The sequence below is a fragment of the Montipora capricornis genome, chromosome 2 (assembly GCF_036669925.1).
Source record: "Montipora capricornis isolate CH-2021 chromosome 2, ASM3666992v2, whole genome shotgun sequence".
Lineage (NCBI taxonomy): Eukaryota > Metazoa > Cnidaria > Anthozoa > Scleractinia > Acroporidae > Montipora > Montipora capricornis.
The window spans coordinates 65,451,186-65,468,685 of NC_090884.1; the positions used below are offsets into that span (position 1 = coordinate 65,451,186).

At 38.3% G+C, this 17,500-nt stretch overlaps 1 protein-coding gene across 1 annotated transcript in view; it reads left to right on the forward strand.

The window, feature by feature from the left end:
• The window catches only part of LOC138037650 (follicle-stimulating hormone receptor-like), a 19,474-nt gene extending 4,605 nt beyond the window's left edge, over nt 1-14,869 (forward strand). Inside the window, exons 2-5 of the mRNA XM_068883552.1 lie at nt 11,211-11,423; nt 11,562-11,633; nt 12,364-12,435; nt 13,408-14,869. Of these exons, the coding sequence (XP_068739653.1) occupies nt 11,211-11,423; nt 11,562-11,633; nt 12,364-12,435; nt 13,408-14,869 (1,819 nt within the window). The remainder of the gene's footprint in view (nt 1-11,210; nt 11,424-11,561; nt 11,634-12,363; nt 12,436-13,407) is intronic.
• The last annotated feature ends 2,631 nt before the right edge of the window (nt 14,870-17,500 follow it).

Genomic DNA, 17,500 nt, shown 5'->3' on the forward strand with positions numbered 1-17,500 from the left:
TTTTTGTTTTCTTCGTATATTGTTGTTATTGCCTATACTTAAGATGTACGCGTTATTGGCTGTCCACGCTTGGCTGTCCACGCAATCGGTATTCCACGTCTACCATTTTTTCCTCATTTCTCTTATGCCTTATTTTTTCCTTTATTTGTTTACAAGTTCCAGGGTATCACGCGTTCACCATCCGGCTTTGGAGAGCCTGCGTACGCACATTCCAGCGGTTCTTGCCCACAGCAAGGCTCCTAGCACGTTCAAGACCTACCACGGTTGTTTCAAACGTTGGAAATCTTGGGCTAGTGGTTTCCCAGAGGTTATTTACTTCCCGGCTCAAGAGGAACACGGAGCCGCAGTTTGATCCTCTAGGGATTTTACGCCACATCTCGGTATTTAAGCCTTGTCGCCTCTCGCGTCAGTCACTCGACACAGCCAGTTTTACCGCTCGCACCTTGCCGAGCTTAATTTTTCTAGTATGCTGTTTACGTTTAGTCTCGTAGTTTACAGTGATGTAATTCGTTTTTTCTCCGCCACTACTTTATTTCTTGTATGTTAGCTTTTTCTCGTCCCCAATAAACACAACTGGTCGTGTCCTTCCTATTTCAACGTGTTGTTGCCTTTCTGCTGATTAGAACTTAAACGTTTTCCCTGCGGTGGAACGCAGTGACATAGCAGAGAATTTATATTCTCCTTACAGCCCCTATAAAGCATTAAGCACGAATAAGTCTTTTGCCTGGCCCCACGGGAATTGCAAAATTTAAATAAGAATGGTCCTACAAAACGCTATTGTGAAATTTCTTTGTTGAACTCCGCTATAGATTTGATATGCGAATATTGAATTTCTTTATTTCTTTCCGGCTGGCAAAAACTCCTAGATCAAGTAAAAGAAAACACTTCCTTGCGAATCTAGCGAGCTAAGATGGTTGAGCAGTCAAGAATCCAGAACTCTTCAAATTACCCGATCATTTACTGCATTTCATTTGTTTGGTGAGATTATATGATAATACATTTTCCGATTCCACTCATTGAACCCGTGAGGAGGGAGCAGCCGCCAACTAGGATCAAAGAAAAAACGCTGGTGAATACAGCAACAGAACGACTGCAAGGTTTGTGATCCAACAGTTATTTATATCAAAGTTCACATTTGACCGAAATTTTAGCTCATTATTAACAAACTTCTTATTCAACTGAACTCTTTGCAATTAACGCCAAACGTTCAGAACATGTCGATTTAAATTTTTGCATAAAACGTCTACACGTGTCTCCAAAAGTTAATTGCCAGCCCTCTTTTGAAAAATAGTTTCGTGTTTAATGCTACTTTTTACAGTAAGCTTCAAGGAGAGTGTTCGACTCTGAAAGCGCGAAACTCCCGTGCTGCATATTGATTCAGCTGCGTATACACGCATTGCATTCTTACTTGAGTCTTCGACGTCATTTTCTTCTCGATCCAGCTTTCTCAATATTTTAAAGTTAGTAATGGCGGACCATTAAACAGGGAAATTCCAGTTAAAATAAACAGCTGTCTTTTTGAAATCAAGGCTTAAAAACTTTGTTCAGTTACTGTTTCAAAGAAAAATAAAAATTGTTTTTTTGGTCATAGTAGCACTTATAAAATTGGTCATATAAATAAAGCTTTCCTTTCGTTACTGCTAAAGTAGCATTTATAACTGCTAGAATGTCTTAGGTTATACAAAATACATAAGATGAAACTCGATATAATACTGAATAGCAATTTCAGATTAACACAAAACGCAACAGAGATAAACGAAAAGCTTGAGAAGACAGAGTAGCCTTATTGTCTACTTTTGATTCGAGTCTACGAAAAAAGAAACATCGTCGAACGATATGAAATTTCAATTTCTTTTAGAACAAAGCCAGGGTCTTCGGTGTGGCTAACCTTAGTTTCAGCTGCCTCCTAACTACGCTGGCTAAATCACCTCTCAGTCCCCGAGTGACATGACAGCTGGAGAGGAGAGGGCGGCAGAAATTCAAGCAACATTGTGGCGGAGAATCATTTACAAGTGATCCAGTTAAAAGCTGTGATGCACGTGACACTGGGCACTAGAACGTTGGAACATCATATATCCAACGTGAAATGCCAAAATTTGGTTGAAAGTTCAAAGTATTTGTGCAGTGTTTAAGAGTCTATAACCGAGATCTTCTTCGGTGATAGAATGATTGATCTCATCAGGGGCGTAGCCAGGATTTCTAGGAGGGGGGGTTCCAAATTGGTTCCAACGAAAACGGTTGGTCTAAAAATACAAGACTTTGGCGTTTACGCTATGTAAACATAAGACGCCTTGGTTTCCGTTGAGCAAACGTGCTTATCGCTTCCTCGATATTTATGTCTCGGTGGTAATTGATGCTCATCAACGCCAGCCCAGCCTCTCGCTCGCTTGACATGGTCGACCTCAGGTATGTTTTTAATCTTCTTGGTGTACTGAATGAGCGTTCACATTCAGCTGACGTTATCGGCAACGTGCACAACATGCAGATCAAGGTGTGGATGTTAGGAAAGAACTCTCGATCGCATGCACCTTATTTCAAAATGGCAGCCATTTTAGTATTCTTTTGTTTCATTGTAAACTGGCCCTTTTGGCCTCGCTTTCAAACGTAGAATTCAAAAGAATATTTAACCTTGAAAGAGGCCAACAGGGCCACTTGTAATCAAACAAAAGAATACTAAAATGGGGGCCATTTTGGAGTAAGGTGTATGCTGCGAGTGTCTGAACTGCACTGGTGGGGAGGTCGGCATCCTCAGTGCTGCACCACTCTCTCTTCCATCGCAGGAGCTCAACATCAACCACATGAGGAGAAGGAAGGTCGTTCTCATAAAACTCCAGCGCTGCTTCAATGTCAGGATTTCTGTCTCATGTCTCCGAAAATGCAAGTGAAACGCAAATAGATAACACAATGACGTTCACTGTACTTATTGTAAGCATAGAACAAAACGAAGAATTTCAGGAATCGAGAGTCCATTACACTCTTGCTGGGATAAAATCACTGTTAAAAATAGGAGAGGGGGGTTCCTTGGCTCGAGAGGGGGGGTTCCGGAACCCCTGGAACCCTCCCCTGGCTACGCCCCTGCTCATCATGATCATAGAAACGCGAAATCAAAAAAGATTCATATCAACAACAGAACAGTTTTAAATTAAGTAAGACATTTGGAACCTAAGCCTTGGCAAAACAATCGTCCGTAGGTCATTTGACTTAACATTGACATAGCTTCACTTGACATATACTCTTCGATCAAATCCCCGGTGCACAACAACCTACTTAAATCCATCCAGTAATTTATCTGGTTTGCACTGATGCAATTCCACTGGAATTTGACGTTTCAGTATAGCGCAAATTCATCACTCTAATGATAATCTGAAAATTATAGTAACTGATACAAATGGAGCGAAACTTAATTAAAAACCTAACTAACAAAAGGGATCCTGCTGTTGACCATTGAAAAAGGATAGTAAAGAGGCTCACCAAAGACCAATCCACTCAAAGTGGAGAACGTTCCTCCCTTCTATTCATTTATTTTTAGAACTAGTTTGACCCCCGTTTTAGGCCTGATAAAATGGTACTTAGCTATCATTTTTTTTATATGTTACCGGTGAAATATCGTATTATGTTCAAGATACTACTTCTAGACTATAAAGTAGAGCATAGAATGGCCCCTGTATATTTGGTGTCTCTTTTAAGGCCGAAAACTGCTAGATGGTATAATCTAAGAAATCAGGACAGCATTCTACAGATCCCCAAATACCAAGTACAAGACATTTGGAGACAGGGCTTTCTTTAAAGCTGGCCCTACACTGTGGAACAATCTTCCACTGAGCATTAGAAATCAAACTAACATTGAAACATTGAACAGTCAAGGAATTCAAAACAAATTTATATAGATTAGATTTTTATAATTAATCATTTATTTATATGATTATTATTTACGTAGTAATGTTTTATTCATGTAAATATTCATTGTAAACGGCGCAATAGAATATCAATTAGTATTAGCGCTTTATAAATTGTAATTATTACTATTATTATTTATTTGAGGAGGCAGTGCAGCTCAGTGCTTAGGGCGGGTGCCTTGAGATCAATCGGGTTCAAGACACGTTCTAACCACTGATCTTAAAAGCCAACTAGCTTGCCTCCGGCCAGTTGGGATTCTTGACTGTTGTTGTTGAATGTTCTGTGCTGTCGTGATTGTGTTTCATAGGCCCTGAAAAGCCCCTATGGGGAGTGGTCAATTAAATTGTATCGTATTGTATTTTATAAAATAATTATGATAGTACGCACATTCTCATTGGTCAATAGCTGTATTTAAATGAGAGGATATAAACACGGCTGTGATATCACAAGAACTTTGATTGGTTATTTGTTATCAGAAAACGCGTTTTGATTAGCTGGTAGGAAATATGAGCGTGTATCAAGAAAATCTGTTTCAATCAAGAAGTAAAAAAAATACAGCATTTTCCTTCATTTGTCGGTTTTGCATAGCTGTAACTGTCTCGAATTCTCCCATTTCCCCCCTTGTAAACACGGAAAAAGTCCTCTATTGCTTAATTAAGTACATAACAATGATTTTTCCATTTGATCAAGTTTCGAACGCTTCTCGCGTCATTCACAAAAAAAACTCTTAGAATAAATAGCATGCAGCGCCCGAGCGAAAAAAAGCAAGGTGATCCCACCTGATCTTTTTATGTACTTTTTTAATGTCCTGTGCCTGACTATCAGTAAGTGCCAAGTTTAAAAAAACCTGGCTACTGAGTATGTCATTTTCAAGGAAATTAATTACGTTGATGTTTCCATAGCAACTTCCACTTCATAATATAACATTACAAATGGAAAACTATCTTTTGACCAAAAATTTGCAAGCTCTTGAGACTCCTTGAAAAGCAATACCTGAAATTGAACTTGAAAAAAAGGAACGTTTGACCGCGTACCTCTTGACATTTAGTGCGCAATGTCTTTCCTTACGACTTCTAATTAAGCATTCTTCAATATGACTACTGAAGTTGCACAAAAGATTTTTCGCACAGCCGGTGTTAATAAAACGCCTAAACAGCCTCTTTCTGCAAATAAGTAAATGCTACAAACGACCCATTTGTACATCTAATGGATCTCATTTTGGCCAAAAAACAAAAAAAAGATGCAATGATTCAGCTTCATTTGAAAGATATCAAAAGCTGTATTCGCTTAATATCTTTATTCTTCTGTCTATGGGATAAGAAACTTCATTACAAACACCCTGACCTTTAGTTCGAATAAAGCAGATGTCTAGAAAGAAATCGCAAGGTAAGGGTTTAAGTTAGAAAAACGCGTTAACATGCAACATTTAAAATTTACAAGGTGTATATAAATTTCAATATATTCAAATGCCCCATATATCTAGTAAAATAAATCATTTTAAGAGATAAAAAGATAGAAGTTCATCCTCAACGATATTAATTTAGGCGAAAGCAAGTTAAATTTTTTAACGTAATATTGTAAAGTTGTCAGTAGGAAAAAAAGGGGTCAACTCTCTCTCCTGGAGATTGAAACATTTTTGTTCTATGGTCACTGTGATTTGTTCACTTCTTTTTCTTCATGTACATCCCTTGTGGAAAGGGCATCCCGTTGGTTTTAAATCAGTCACCTGTCAATTAAAACCTTTAAATAAGAGAGCAGAATGTTCTGAGTTTATGAGGATTTAAAAAAAAAAATGGTTTCACGTACGTTAAAAAATCTTTTCAGATAAGGGTGATAAAGCGTAGTTCCCTCTAAAAGCACTTAATTCTTAGCTTATAAACTCTGTGTTGCATTGAGGAATCTCCGTCCATTTCAAACTCGGGGTCGTGTTACGCGGTGGTAACACGTGGAGTGATGATTTAAAACGTTGTATCTGGCGTTTTGAAGCAGCACGGATAATAGGATATGTTTAAAATAGCATTTTAGCAGGTGTTTGACAATTTTAATGTGAATCTCCGTAAAAATGAACGATTTCAAACTTCTATTCCATGTATTCCTATTCCGGAATACAGTCAATCGAACGCACCCTTAGGGAATTTCATGACAGTTTTGAAAACCTCGGCGATTTTAACTACAAGAATCGTCAGGTAGTTAAAATGACCTTTGTCATTACATGCCTGGCAACTTATGATTGGACAAGGAATGCAATTAATGTAAAATACGCAAGTTTGCATAATGTAATAACTACAATAACGGCATCCAAGAAAAAGACCATAAATAATAGCAGCAAAGGCTTGGCAAACTCGTGAACAAAAAAACAACCACAATTATTGCCTTTGGAAATATTGAAAGTTAATTCATTAATTTAGGCATTTTTTAATGTCTTCTGCGCCTCATTTTAAATAATAATAATAATAATAATAATATTAATAATAATAATGATAATGATAATGATGATGATGATGATGATGATGATAATAATAATATGGTCATCAGGATGTGCTATGGTTGACTTTCAGTATTTTGAGCAGTTTTGGAGCAAAACCTCAAAAATTTCCTCATTCGGTCGAAATTACACTGAGATGGGAAACTTGTCAAGTCTCTCTGGTGACTCTTTTCTAGACGAGGACTCGTTTAATGGATTTGCCACAAAGTCCCCGAAAACCGACCATATTAATTTTTGCCAACCTAAGGATCCTGTACGGCCGAGGAAACAACGAACTGACCCTATTGATTCTATACTATACAATTATTTAGAAAACGTATAATACAAGAGAAAAACCAAATAGCAGTGTTTAGTAAGCGGTAAAAGGGGTTCCAAAAACTATTATTTTTTCTTTGCAAAAAGGAAAACTTATATTTGTCATAACGTACATGCTTGCCAAACGAACCATATAACTTTGTGGGCAAATTCAAAAATTATCACCACCAACCAGTGACATCCTTAACTGACTAGCTTTGTTCTTTGGAACCTTGGCACATTAACTCCGCCCACGCTCCTTTAAAACATGATGACTGTGGCCTTTATCTCAAACATATTTACACCTCACTTAACAGAAGGCTAAACGGACGAACACTAATCAGTGAGTATCAAGGGCCGCCGGCCTTTTTTTCGTCCTTACAGATCACCCCTGATAAATTCTAACATTGCAAGTTACATCATTTCATGATTATTATTCTAACCAGAGGAGCATGAAACCATTTCTGAATGATGGAGTTGAAAGCAATTTATCATAATCGGTGATGGACTGATGAGCAGACCAAGTAAATTTCTACTTTTTTAGACCAACTAAAAAACCAAGCAAGTAATTTTATTGGTTTTCTTCACCACAAACGCCATCTTTTATATTTCTTTGACCTTCTTCAACGTTAAACGCGTATTCTGGTTCTATTTGATGTAAACAGAACAAATTTTGGAGCACTTATTTACATTCAGTACCTGGAAAAGAGCAATTTCAAGAGTAATCGCTCGCTGCGACCCGTCGTAATGTAAGCATTGACAAAAGCTATCTTTCGTTAGAGAGCTATCAGTTAACGTTTTAATCACTCTAGTAGAGAGATTAAGCATCGCTTTTACGTGAAACGGCAAACGCGAAACGGTGGGCTGCTGCTTGTCATAAAAGCATGGAAATTATGTTATTGGAACTCGTCTCTTTATTTTAAAAAGTAACTTGATACCTGCTGCTAACAGCCAAGAAATGAGCTCATATCAAAAGAGGTTTTTCCACATTTGGCAAAACGCAAATTTTAGTCCAACGTTTGCCGTTTGCCGTAAACGTGATGCTTAATCTCTCTACTAATGGAAATAAACACCTCTAACCCGGGAGAAATGATTTAAGCATAAGTAACAGAAGGACTCGCGACGTTGGATCGAAGAAGAAGATAACATTGGTTGAACTACTGCTGTGTAGTTTCTGCAATTTATGTTCAAGACTTCAATAGTGTATCAGAAATGATAGCGGAAAATTTTCACATTGAATTTTTCAAGTTGTAATTGTCATTACTTCAGTTCACAGTGTTGTTCGCTGACTGGTACCTACTTAGTGGCAACAGGGGCACCCAACGAGAACATAGTTCAAAACCACTTAAACATAGCATTGTTAAACGTATTTTAGTATTTAAATGGTAGATATAGGCATATTTTTATCCCCAAAAAATTTTTATCTGTTCGGATTTCCTAGCTGAAGGTCTAGTGATGATCCGAAAACTATGGGGATCAAAACTTACTATAGGGAGCCAAAAAAAAGGCTCCCGTAAATTCTAGGTGACCTTTTTAGGGTAAAAATCCGTTAAAGGTGGGCAAATTATACCATTTCTTCAGTTGTTCGAAAATCCTAGGAGAGGCAGGCAAGCAAGAAATTTTACAACAAATGTTCCGAAAATTCTAGATTTCAAATCGTCTTCCGAACAGATATTTTCCGAAAATTGACGTTGGGTGCCCCTGAGTGTTATTTAGTTTGCAAATCTCCATGACAAGGAAAACAGAATTTACAATATGCTTTCAATGCAAGATGACGATGCACTCTTATTGTTTTCTCTCAAAAAGGCTGAAAAAAAGCCAATCCGTCCTAAAAACTGAAAAAAATCATCATATTAGTGTCGTAGCACTATCAATAATAACCATCCAAATAAAGTGATGACTGATACAACCTCTGCTATGACTCATGTTGAAATAGCACAGCAGTCGCCATAATATCATTGGTATGTTAGTACGGTGGCCCAGAAGGGTCACACATGCAAATTAAAAATGTTGCTGCAAATTAAAAAGAGTACATGCAAATTAAACATTGTACAAAGAAACTAAAAATATTTACCTGCAAATTAAATATAGTAATTAAATATAGTACAAATTAAATATAGTAAAATTGAAAAAGATTGTGCTGCCAATTGAAAATACTACAGTACGTGCGAACTAAAAATTCGAGGCAACGTAACAAATTCGTTGCCGGAAAAAGTGGGGAAAATGTCATCGTTAATACTTGGAATTTCACTGTATTTGTAACATACTGCAAATAAGTAAACAAGAGTTGCGTTAAATTAGCTAAATACCTTGCTGTTTATTGAAATAGTATTGAAGCAAAAAGAAAACGTATCGATGCAAATTAAAAATGAAAAGTGTTGCGCGCGCATTGGAATCCATAAGGTACTGGGACGAGCTACTGGGGACACGGACTTCGTCTTAGAATATTGAAAACACGGAATTCCCGAAACGGTAAAATAAGCTCCAAAAGGCACAATAATACACCAGAGGTGAGTCATTTCATTCCTTTTATTGAATGAACGTTAAATTGAGCGTTTTTTAGGCTTCATAATCGACGGTATTTTATTTCCCATACAAAGTCTTGTAACGCGTTTAATTATCAACGGCTGTCTGTAGTGACGCGAGCTTGGGCTGCCTATGGATGTACTAGCCTCAAAGAGTGCCACACTACTCTGTATCCTAGTGCTTGACCAGATTTCTGATTATATCTCGCAACTGGTCAACATCGACCTCGTTTCCTCTTCTTTTCAAGCCGTAATCTCGCAGCCTGCGTTTTAGCGTACTTAAGCTCATTTTAATGCCATGGTAGTCGACCAAGAATTGCAAAATGAAATCATTTTCATACCCAAGATGAAAGTAGTTCTGTATTAGCGATCTTTCGTCCGCCATTTCGCAAGGTTTCATGGCTCGCCCCAGCCAGTAGCTCGTCCCAGTACCTTATGGATTCCAATGCGCGCGCAAGACTTTTCATTTTTAATTTGCATCGATACGTTTTCTTTTTGCTTCAATACTATTTCAATAAACAGCAAGGTATTTAGCTAATTTAACGCAACTCTTGTTTACTTATTTGCAGTATGTTACAAATACAGTGAAATTTCAAATATTAACGATGACATTTTCCCCACTTTTTCCGGCAACGAATTTGTTACGTTGCCTTGAATTTTTAGTTCGCATGTACTGTAGTATTTTCAGTTGGCAGCACAATCTTTTTTAATTTTCATGTACTATATTTAATTTGCAGGTAAATATTTTTATAAGGTCGCAATAGTAAAATCAACAACACCTCCTCCGGCCTTGAAAACGATCTTAATAAACTTTCTGACACCTTGAATCGTAATTCATTTCCCTCGCACATTATTGACAGAACTTTCAAGCGGTATCTTGACGGGTCTTTTTCTCAAAAAAGCCGGAACTCTAATGATGACAATAATACACGTTATCTTAAACTCCCTTTTGTCGGCCATTATTCCAAAATAGCGAAACTTAAACTCCGACAACTTACTACGCGCTTTTGCAAATCTGACCTAACTATCAAATCAGTTTTCACTTCATTCAAAATTAAAAACATGTTTAGTGTTAAAGATCGTACTCCTGTTGCTCTAAAATCCATGGTAGTTTACCAATTTTCTTGTTCGGGTTGTAATTCCCGTTATCTTGGCGAAATTAGTCGCAACTTTTCTACCAGGATAAAGGAACACACGGAAAGCGATAAAAACTCGCATATTTTTAAGCATTTTAACACATCTCCTTTATATAAGGACAAATACTCCCCTTCTTGCTTTAGTGTTCTGGATTCTGCCAGCAACTCAATTGATTTAAAACTCAAAGAAGCTTTTTATATAAATAAGATCAAACCGGAACTTAACAAACAATTGCAGCATTACAACACTTTTCTCACGTTTTAGTTTACACCTTGATGTTTGGTGTCACACTGTAAATAGTACCCGCTTTTGTATTACGTCATGTAATAATTTTTTCATCTACCCGTAGACTTTATAACTGTTCACACTTAGGAACTCATTAAACTGATGATGACATAAGCATGCCCAAACATGTCTTTTAAAAAAGTTGTCTGTTTCTTACAGTAAATATTTTTAGTTTGCATGTACAATTTTTAATTTGCATGTACTCTTTTTAATTTGCAGCAACATTTTTAATTTGCATGTGTGACCCTTCTGGGCCACCGTATGTTTGTCCTAGTGAATGCATATGTGCAAGTGAATTTCCGCGGTGCTACTACTACTACTACTAGTACTACTACTACTACTACTACTACTACTACTACTACTATTACTATTTTACCCTGCGAGCAGTTGGTTTCTCCAACGCTTCCCGAGAAAGAAACTGCTGCGAGCAACCGTTACTTTCTTTGAGGGAGCCGCCGTCCAGCGCCAAGGACGAATAAATTAAATTTGAACCGGTAAATCGACTTAGTAAACTTGTTTTGACGAACGTATGCAACGCATGCAAAAATGTAATATTGTTTTTGCTTTTGGGTTTTTTTTCCTATCAGTTGTGGAATGGTTATCCTGTTGTCGGTATTGGTTTTTGTACATTTCGGTGTGATACTGCATGGAGAAACACTCGAGCGGAATAAGACAGATTGGCGTCCATGTTCTCATGGCTGCAATTGCTCACAAGTGGATGACTATACTGTCGCTAAATGTGACGTATCAACAGTGAAACTACGCGAGACCTTTGTTCTTCCAAAGAACACCTCAGTTTTGTAAGTACAGATCTCTGGCGCTTCCGTATTTTCACTGTACTTTGAATTGTGAAATAACTATTGGTGTGAAAATACTTGAAATGCCACTTACCTACCATAACTTTTGTTCTTTTTCTCTTTTCCTTCACAAAAAAACAGGGATTTGTCGAGGAACGGGCTTGTTGAAGTTCCTTATTTTGTACTCAATAAAAGTACAAACATTTTGGCTTTGTAAGTAAACAATTTATAAAACATTTGTAAAACGATAACTATTATACAGCCATCGGATTTAGTGAAGATATTTAGACCAAAACTGGGTGATTAGCCCGAGGTAAAGCTCTCCCGGGGGGGTGGGGGTTGGGGGAGGAAAGAGAGGAAAGTTTCCCCCTCTCTCCTCCCCCACTCCAACCTCCTCAAGAGAGCTTGCTCGCACGCTGAAATGTGATCAACCTCTTTATGCCAAAACTACACAAAACAGGTGGCAGTATTACAAGGGAACGTATTGCGCAAAACGTACGTAGTGCTATTACTCAAGACAAGAAAAACAGACGAAATCAAACTCCAAAAACTGAACAATAGCCCTTTTTCGATATATTAAAATTCAGCTTGAAAGACAGGTTTAGAGGACAAAGACAAAGGAAAGTGGATGATATGAAAAATTTTTTCACGTTCATTCCAATGTGTTTCTATTGTTTTTGTCCTCACTGCCTCACTATCAAGCTGAAAATTTCATATTTCGAAAATGGCCTATTGAAATTTCATTGTTACCCTTACCTCCCCATTGCGCCCTCTGCCCCTTATCTTGGCAACGCATACGCATAAAGTTGAGTTTCTAGCAAAACAGAAAAAAGTATCATTAATGACAGTGATTCGAATAAAATTAACATCATAATACTTTTATTAACTGTGCTTGTCAAGATTAATTACTGTACTGACTTGCTTTGTTTTTCTTCTATCTTAGGCTGCTTTCAGGCAACAACATTGAGAACCTAAGCGAAACCTCGTTTCCATTACTGCCCCATCTTCTTTGCTTGTAAGTGTTTATTTCATTAGTGAATGGCAGAAACTAATCAAGGGAAGCCTCTATCTCCTTTACTTGGCCAAGGAGTCAACACATTCCCGAGTAGATTAATATTAAGAACGACTTCTTTAGGAGATTCAGCACGCCCACTGTTGTAAACGTCAATCAAAACCGAGCTATCTCAGCGTCAAGGGAATTGTGATAATTTTCGCGGGAAAAAAACATGTTCCTGAAAATATATTTACTCGGGAAAGGGTTAATTCAAGGAATTAGTGGAGACAGAGGCCCCACTTGCTTAGCTCCTGCGAATGGTTGGATTAAATTCAGGTAGCATAAGAAATAATTTCTCCATACACCTTTTGTAATACACCTTCTTTTATTTCCTTTTCCATGCATTGTCGCGTAAGTTCACAATAAGAGGTTAAAAGTGAGCAACTTCCTAAAAAGATTATGTTATGTCCGAATAAAACATGGATAGAACAGAGGATTTATTGAGAGAGGAAATGGTTAAAAAGACAAAAGAAGGCAAGATTTCATACTTGATTAATGTACCAGGTCACGCTTTTTGAACAAATATCTTCGAAAATAAAACCATTTTCGATTCTCTATTTTTCGGAGAGAAGGGGAAGGTTACAAGAAAATGTTTTAAAGGCGTCATTTTTGTGTGTGAAAGCTCTTTGTTAAAGGACCGCCATTTTGAACGCGTAAAAGCCTCTATTCCTGAGTGACATAATTTTTCTTGTTTCTCTCACACCTATCAATCGGTCAGACTCGAATCAGAACGCATTTCGGCCTAAAAAGTCTTTTCTTCGAATTTGTCACAACTACATTTGCCTCAAGAATTAACTATATTTACACGCAATTATCAAGGCAGACTTCCACGAAATGTTTCATGTCTCAAGGTAAAAGACAACGCAAAATGTAACCGGAAAAATGTAAATAATTGTCACTCAAAAACTTTCTGTTAATTTTTGTTTCTGGCAGAGACCTATCCTTCAACAGCCTTAGAGAGTGGGAGGGTAACATCTCCCCTACCTTCCCGTCCCTGGAATCAGTCAACTTTGAAGGAAATCCTCTGTACTTCCCAGGCAGCAATCTCTTTCGTCTGGACAGTCTGATAAAAGTTCTTGGTATAAAGTGGAATGCTCAATGCGGGGAATGTAACTTAATCAATACCGAGTTCCTGTCAAGTTTAAATGAAAGTGAACTGTTTTGCAGAGTGGATGCCGAAGAATATGAATTTGCAGAAGAAATCAAGTACGGAAAATCCCTCTTTTTTACTGAAAAAGGGTTCTCTCCTCAGTGTATCTGCGAGAAAGAAAACTGTCAATCTGTGGAGATAAGCATGCCGTATGACCGGACGCTCAACACACTCCCAAGAAAACTGTTCTACGTTGAGTACATGTTCGGTGTCATCGCGCTTATGCTAAATGTTTTAGTAGTCTTCATTTGCTTCGGCTCAATATCATTGCGAAAAAGCACATCCTTTATTTTCATTGGGAATATTGGCTTCTGTGACGCTATGATGGGCGTGTACTCGATCTTGCTTGGCAGGTTCACTGTGTATGAATTTATCGTGAACACAGAGAAATACCCCGATATAGATGTGTTTGTCAATTCATACTGTACAGTCATGGGTGCTATTTTTACAACAGCTCAAATAACTTCAGTGTCAACTTCATTCTTAGCAACATTGGAGCGTTACTTGTCGATTGTGCACTGCATGAAGCCCGAGTTGAGACTGAGGAAGTCGGTAGCGCTCCTGTGTTTGGCAGGAATCTGGTGCGTTGCTATTGGTTATTCACTTTTGGCTGTCTTTCAAGTTGGTGGTTTGAGGTATCATGGCGAGTTCACTTGTATGATGCCATTCACGGATGGACCGGAGATTTGGGACACTTCTATGACAGGTCTTGCTGTAACCTGCTCACTTGTCGTCTTTTACCTTGTAAGTTTTGCGTTGTACTTCCACCTCTTTGTTTACGTCAAGAAAACGGAAATTAGCGCAGGTGTTAAGCGAAAAGCCACCTTGGCTAAAAACATTTCTCTGATGGTTTTTACTAACTTTCTGTTCTTTATAATCCCGATGGTTTGTACTTTGCTGTTTGTGTACCGGTACCTTGAACTCGCTGAAGCTTTTAAAGTCGACACACTTAAAGAGCTCCGGACTTATTTCATCATGTTGTCATGGCTTCCTGTAGTGTTGCTCTCTCTCAACTCGTGCTTAAATCCTTTTCTTTGTGCATTCAGACATCCAAAATTTCAAAAAGAGTTACAGGCTCTTGTTGATAAATTTAACTGCAAGTGCGAGAAACAATCTGAACAGCAGCATTCCAACGTTTGGACGCTTACTACCACCAAAGGCTTCGAATTAAACTCAACAGTGGCTTTTAGAAACGAAGCATTTCTCGAGCAATATCGCTCAGCAGGCTCACTTGATGCTCTTTAAGCTGACGCAACAACGGGTACTATGATAAACCTCAACTGTGATTGGAATCTCCAGCGATGTTTCTTGCGTGAGGCTACACCAACGAAGTACAGGGCTTTAAAATTCTGTAGTGCAATTGAGTTACTTGATAGTTAATATGTTAAAAAGACTTCATATACTACTTTTCATAGCAATACTTTTTTTTAATGCTATTCAATGTTTGTAATAGTCCAATATATTGTGTGCTCACCCGGGAGAGTCCAATTGAACGGAAATTAGGGCAAATGTTACCTCCACTTTTGGGAAAGGGGTCAGAAATTCTTAAAAGAATAGTAACCTTGTTTTTCCACCGAAACAAAAGAAAACGTTTGCATAATAATGGAGCTCAACTCCTGGAGGATTAGTTGGGTACACCAACATGGCCGCTGTTCCATTGTTTAGCTACACCAACATGGCCGCCGTGATGTTACGTGAAAACACTCTATAGTAAGTATATAAATAAATAGTAGGTAATACTCTCAAAAAAATAAAGGTGCTGTCCCAACAAGTAAGCTGGTTTCAACAGAGGGCGTATTTGTTCACACTAAAAATTAATCCAAAAACTAAAAATACTAAGACTAATGTAATACGAGACCCAATTATCTATTTTATAAAACGACTCAGTTTACATAGAACTGAAATTCTACTCGTAAATTTCTTCACCTTCAAAGACGTTGACAACACATCTTGCTGACTATTTTGTACTCTCCGCAACAGAATTTGCGACCAGCTCTTTTCCCCCGCAGGGATCATTGTAGCTTGCGCATATATAGAGCTATACATATGTTGTGTGTGGTACTAGGAAAAACCTCTACTAGAAAGCTGCAAGCGCGGACGGAATAATACGGAAATGATGACGTTTTCACACCAAATGCCCGCAAGTAACTCCTGGATAATGATAACGTAGAAGAAAATGGCCGAAGAACAAGAGATCACGTGAACATAATTATGGAAAAACATCTTGCCATTTGTCACCGTGCGTCACACGTTTTACACGCGCTAGTAGCGAGCGCTGCTCGAAGTAACAGTTACGGTGTGTCGGTGCGGTGCTTCTTAAGTCATTTACGCTTCATTTTCAGTATGTGAGAGGGTCGAAGTAATCGATTATATTTCGCCCGGATTGTTCAGTGAGAACAAGATGGAACTGAATTGCTAGTACTCTCGCCACAAGTCACGGTGCGTCACATCAAATGTCGTGCAAAACGTTTACAAATCATTTTTTTTAATGTTCTGAGGCAATGTCTTGGACATCCTCATCGCTACTGCTTTCTGTTTCCTCTCCAGGTGGCACAGTGTCCATTAACTGGCCCAATAGCTTCCATGTTCCTTGAAGATGTCTCCTCTACTGGAATTTCCAACCCTCTTGTTTACGAATGTCGACCATTAAGCTATCGGTTTTGAAACCAATACATGCAACTTGGTTGGTGGAAATGTCACAGCATAACTTTTTACCAGCGCACAGGGGAGGGACAGGTTCCTGTCTTGAAAGGATGAGAGAGGGCGGGAATAAAGGGTGTATCAACTGGTAGGGAAGTAGTACCGCCAGTTTATTATATGACTAGCTCCGTGAGCGGGCAAGATGAACCAAATCGCGCGCTCTGATTGGCCACCCGAGCGGGCAAGATGGAGCGATACTGCCCGCTCGGGATTTCTCGCTTGGTCCCGCAAGATCAAAGATCATTTTTTGGTGTTTTAAGTCATATAATAAATCCTTTATTGACCAAGATTGTTCGGTCAAGATGACTGGATATTGGCCTCGTTCTTTTTTTGCGTGTTTATGGACCTCGACTTCGTCTCGGTCCATAAACACGCAAAAAAAGAACTTGGCCAATATCCAGTCATCTTGACCTCACGCTTGGTCAATAACCCATACTTATTATTAAATTGTGTAGTACTCAAAAACGCGTAATTAAAATGCTTCAATATATAAACTTTTTGCAAAATCGCGAAATTGAAGTGTCGCGAAATATGTGCACATCAAAATCGCGAAATAAAGGTAGTGAAAATTTCATGTAATAAGGTGCACCTATACTTAACTTAACAGCGGGGGCAGTTAGTGCCAACTATTACTAGTTAATGCAAGTATCGCTTGAGTCTACGAAACGAGTTCGTTTTTTTTTTCCATTTAAAATAATAAAGATTGACAGTTGAAACTCTCGTACTGCCCTTTTTCTGCTGGCTTTGTTTCTATTTCGACGGAAATGATCGCAGGACATATAACGACGCAGCCCGGGGGGTTATTTCGTGATGACTGTCCACCTCGTGACGTAAAGTAGCCAATAAAATCGCATGAAAATTAATAGGGGGGGGGGGGGGTGGGTTACAAATATTTGAAAAAAATTACAGCCTTTTACCAGGAATGACTATTGAAGACAAGAGTCTATCACTCTTGTTGAAGATTACTATTTTGGAAAGCTTTTATTTCTTCAATTTACCATTTTCTTTAAATTTGTGGAACGCTTTATTATTCGGTCTTCCTTAGGAAGCCAGAGTCAAAAACTGCAAACTGATTGGCTTTTACAGTGGATTTCACAAATCTTTTGACAGGTGGTTTGCGAAGTTCGCTTCGAACTTGCCAAGTTTGCTTCAAACTTGGGAAATTCATTACGTAAC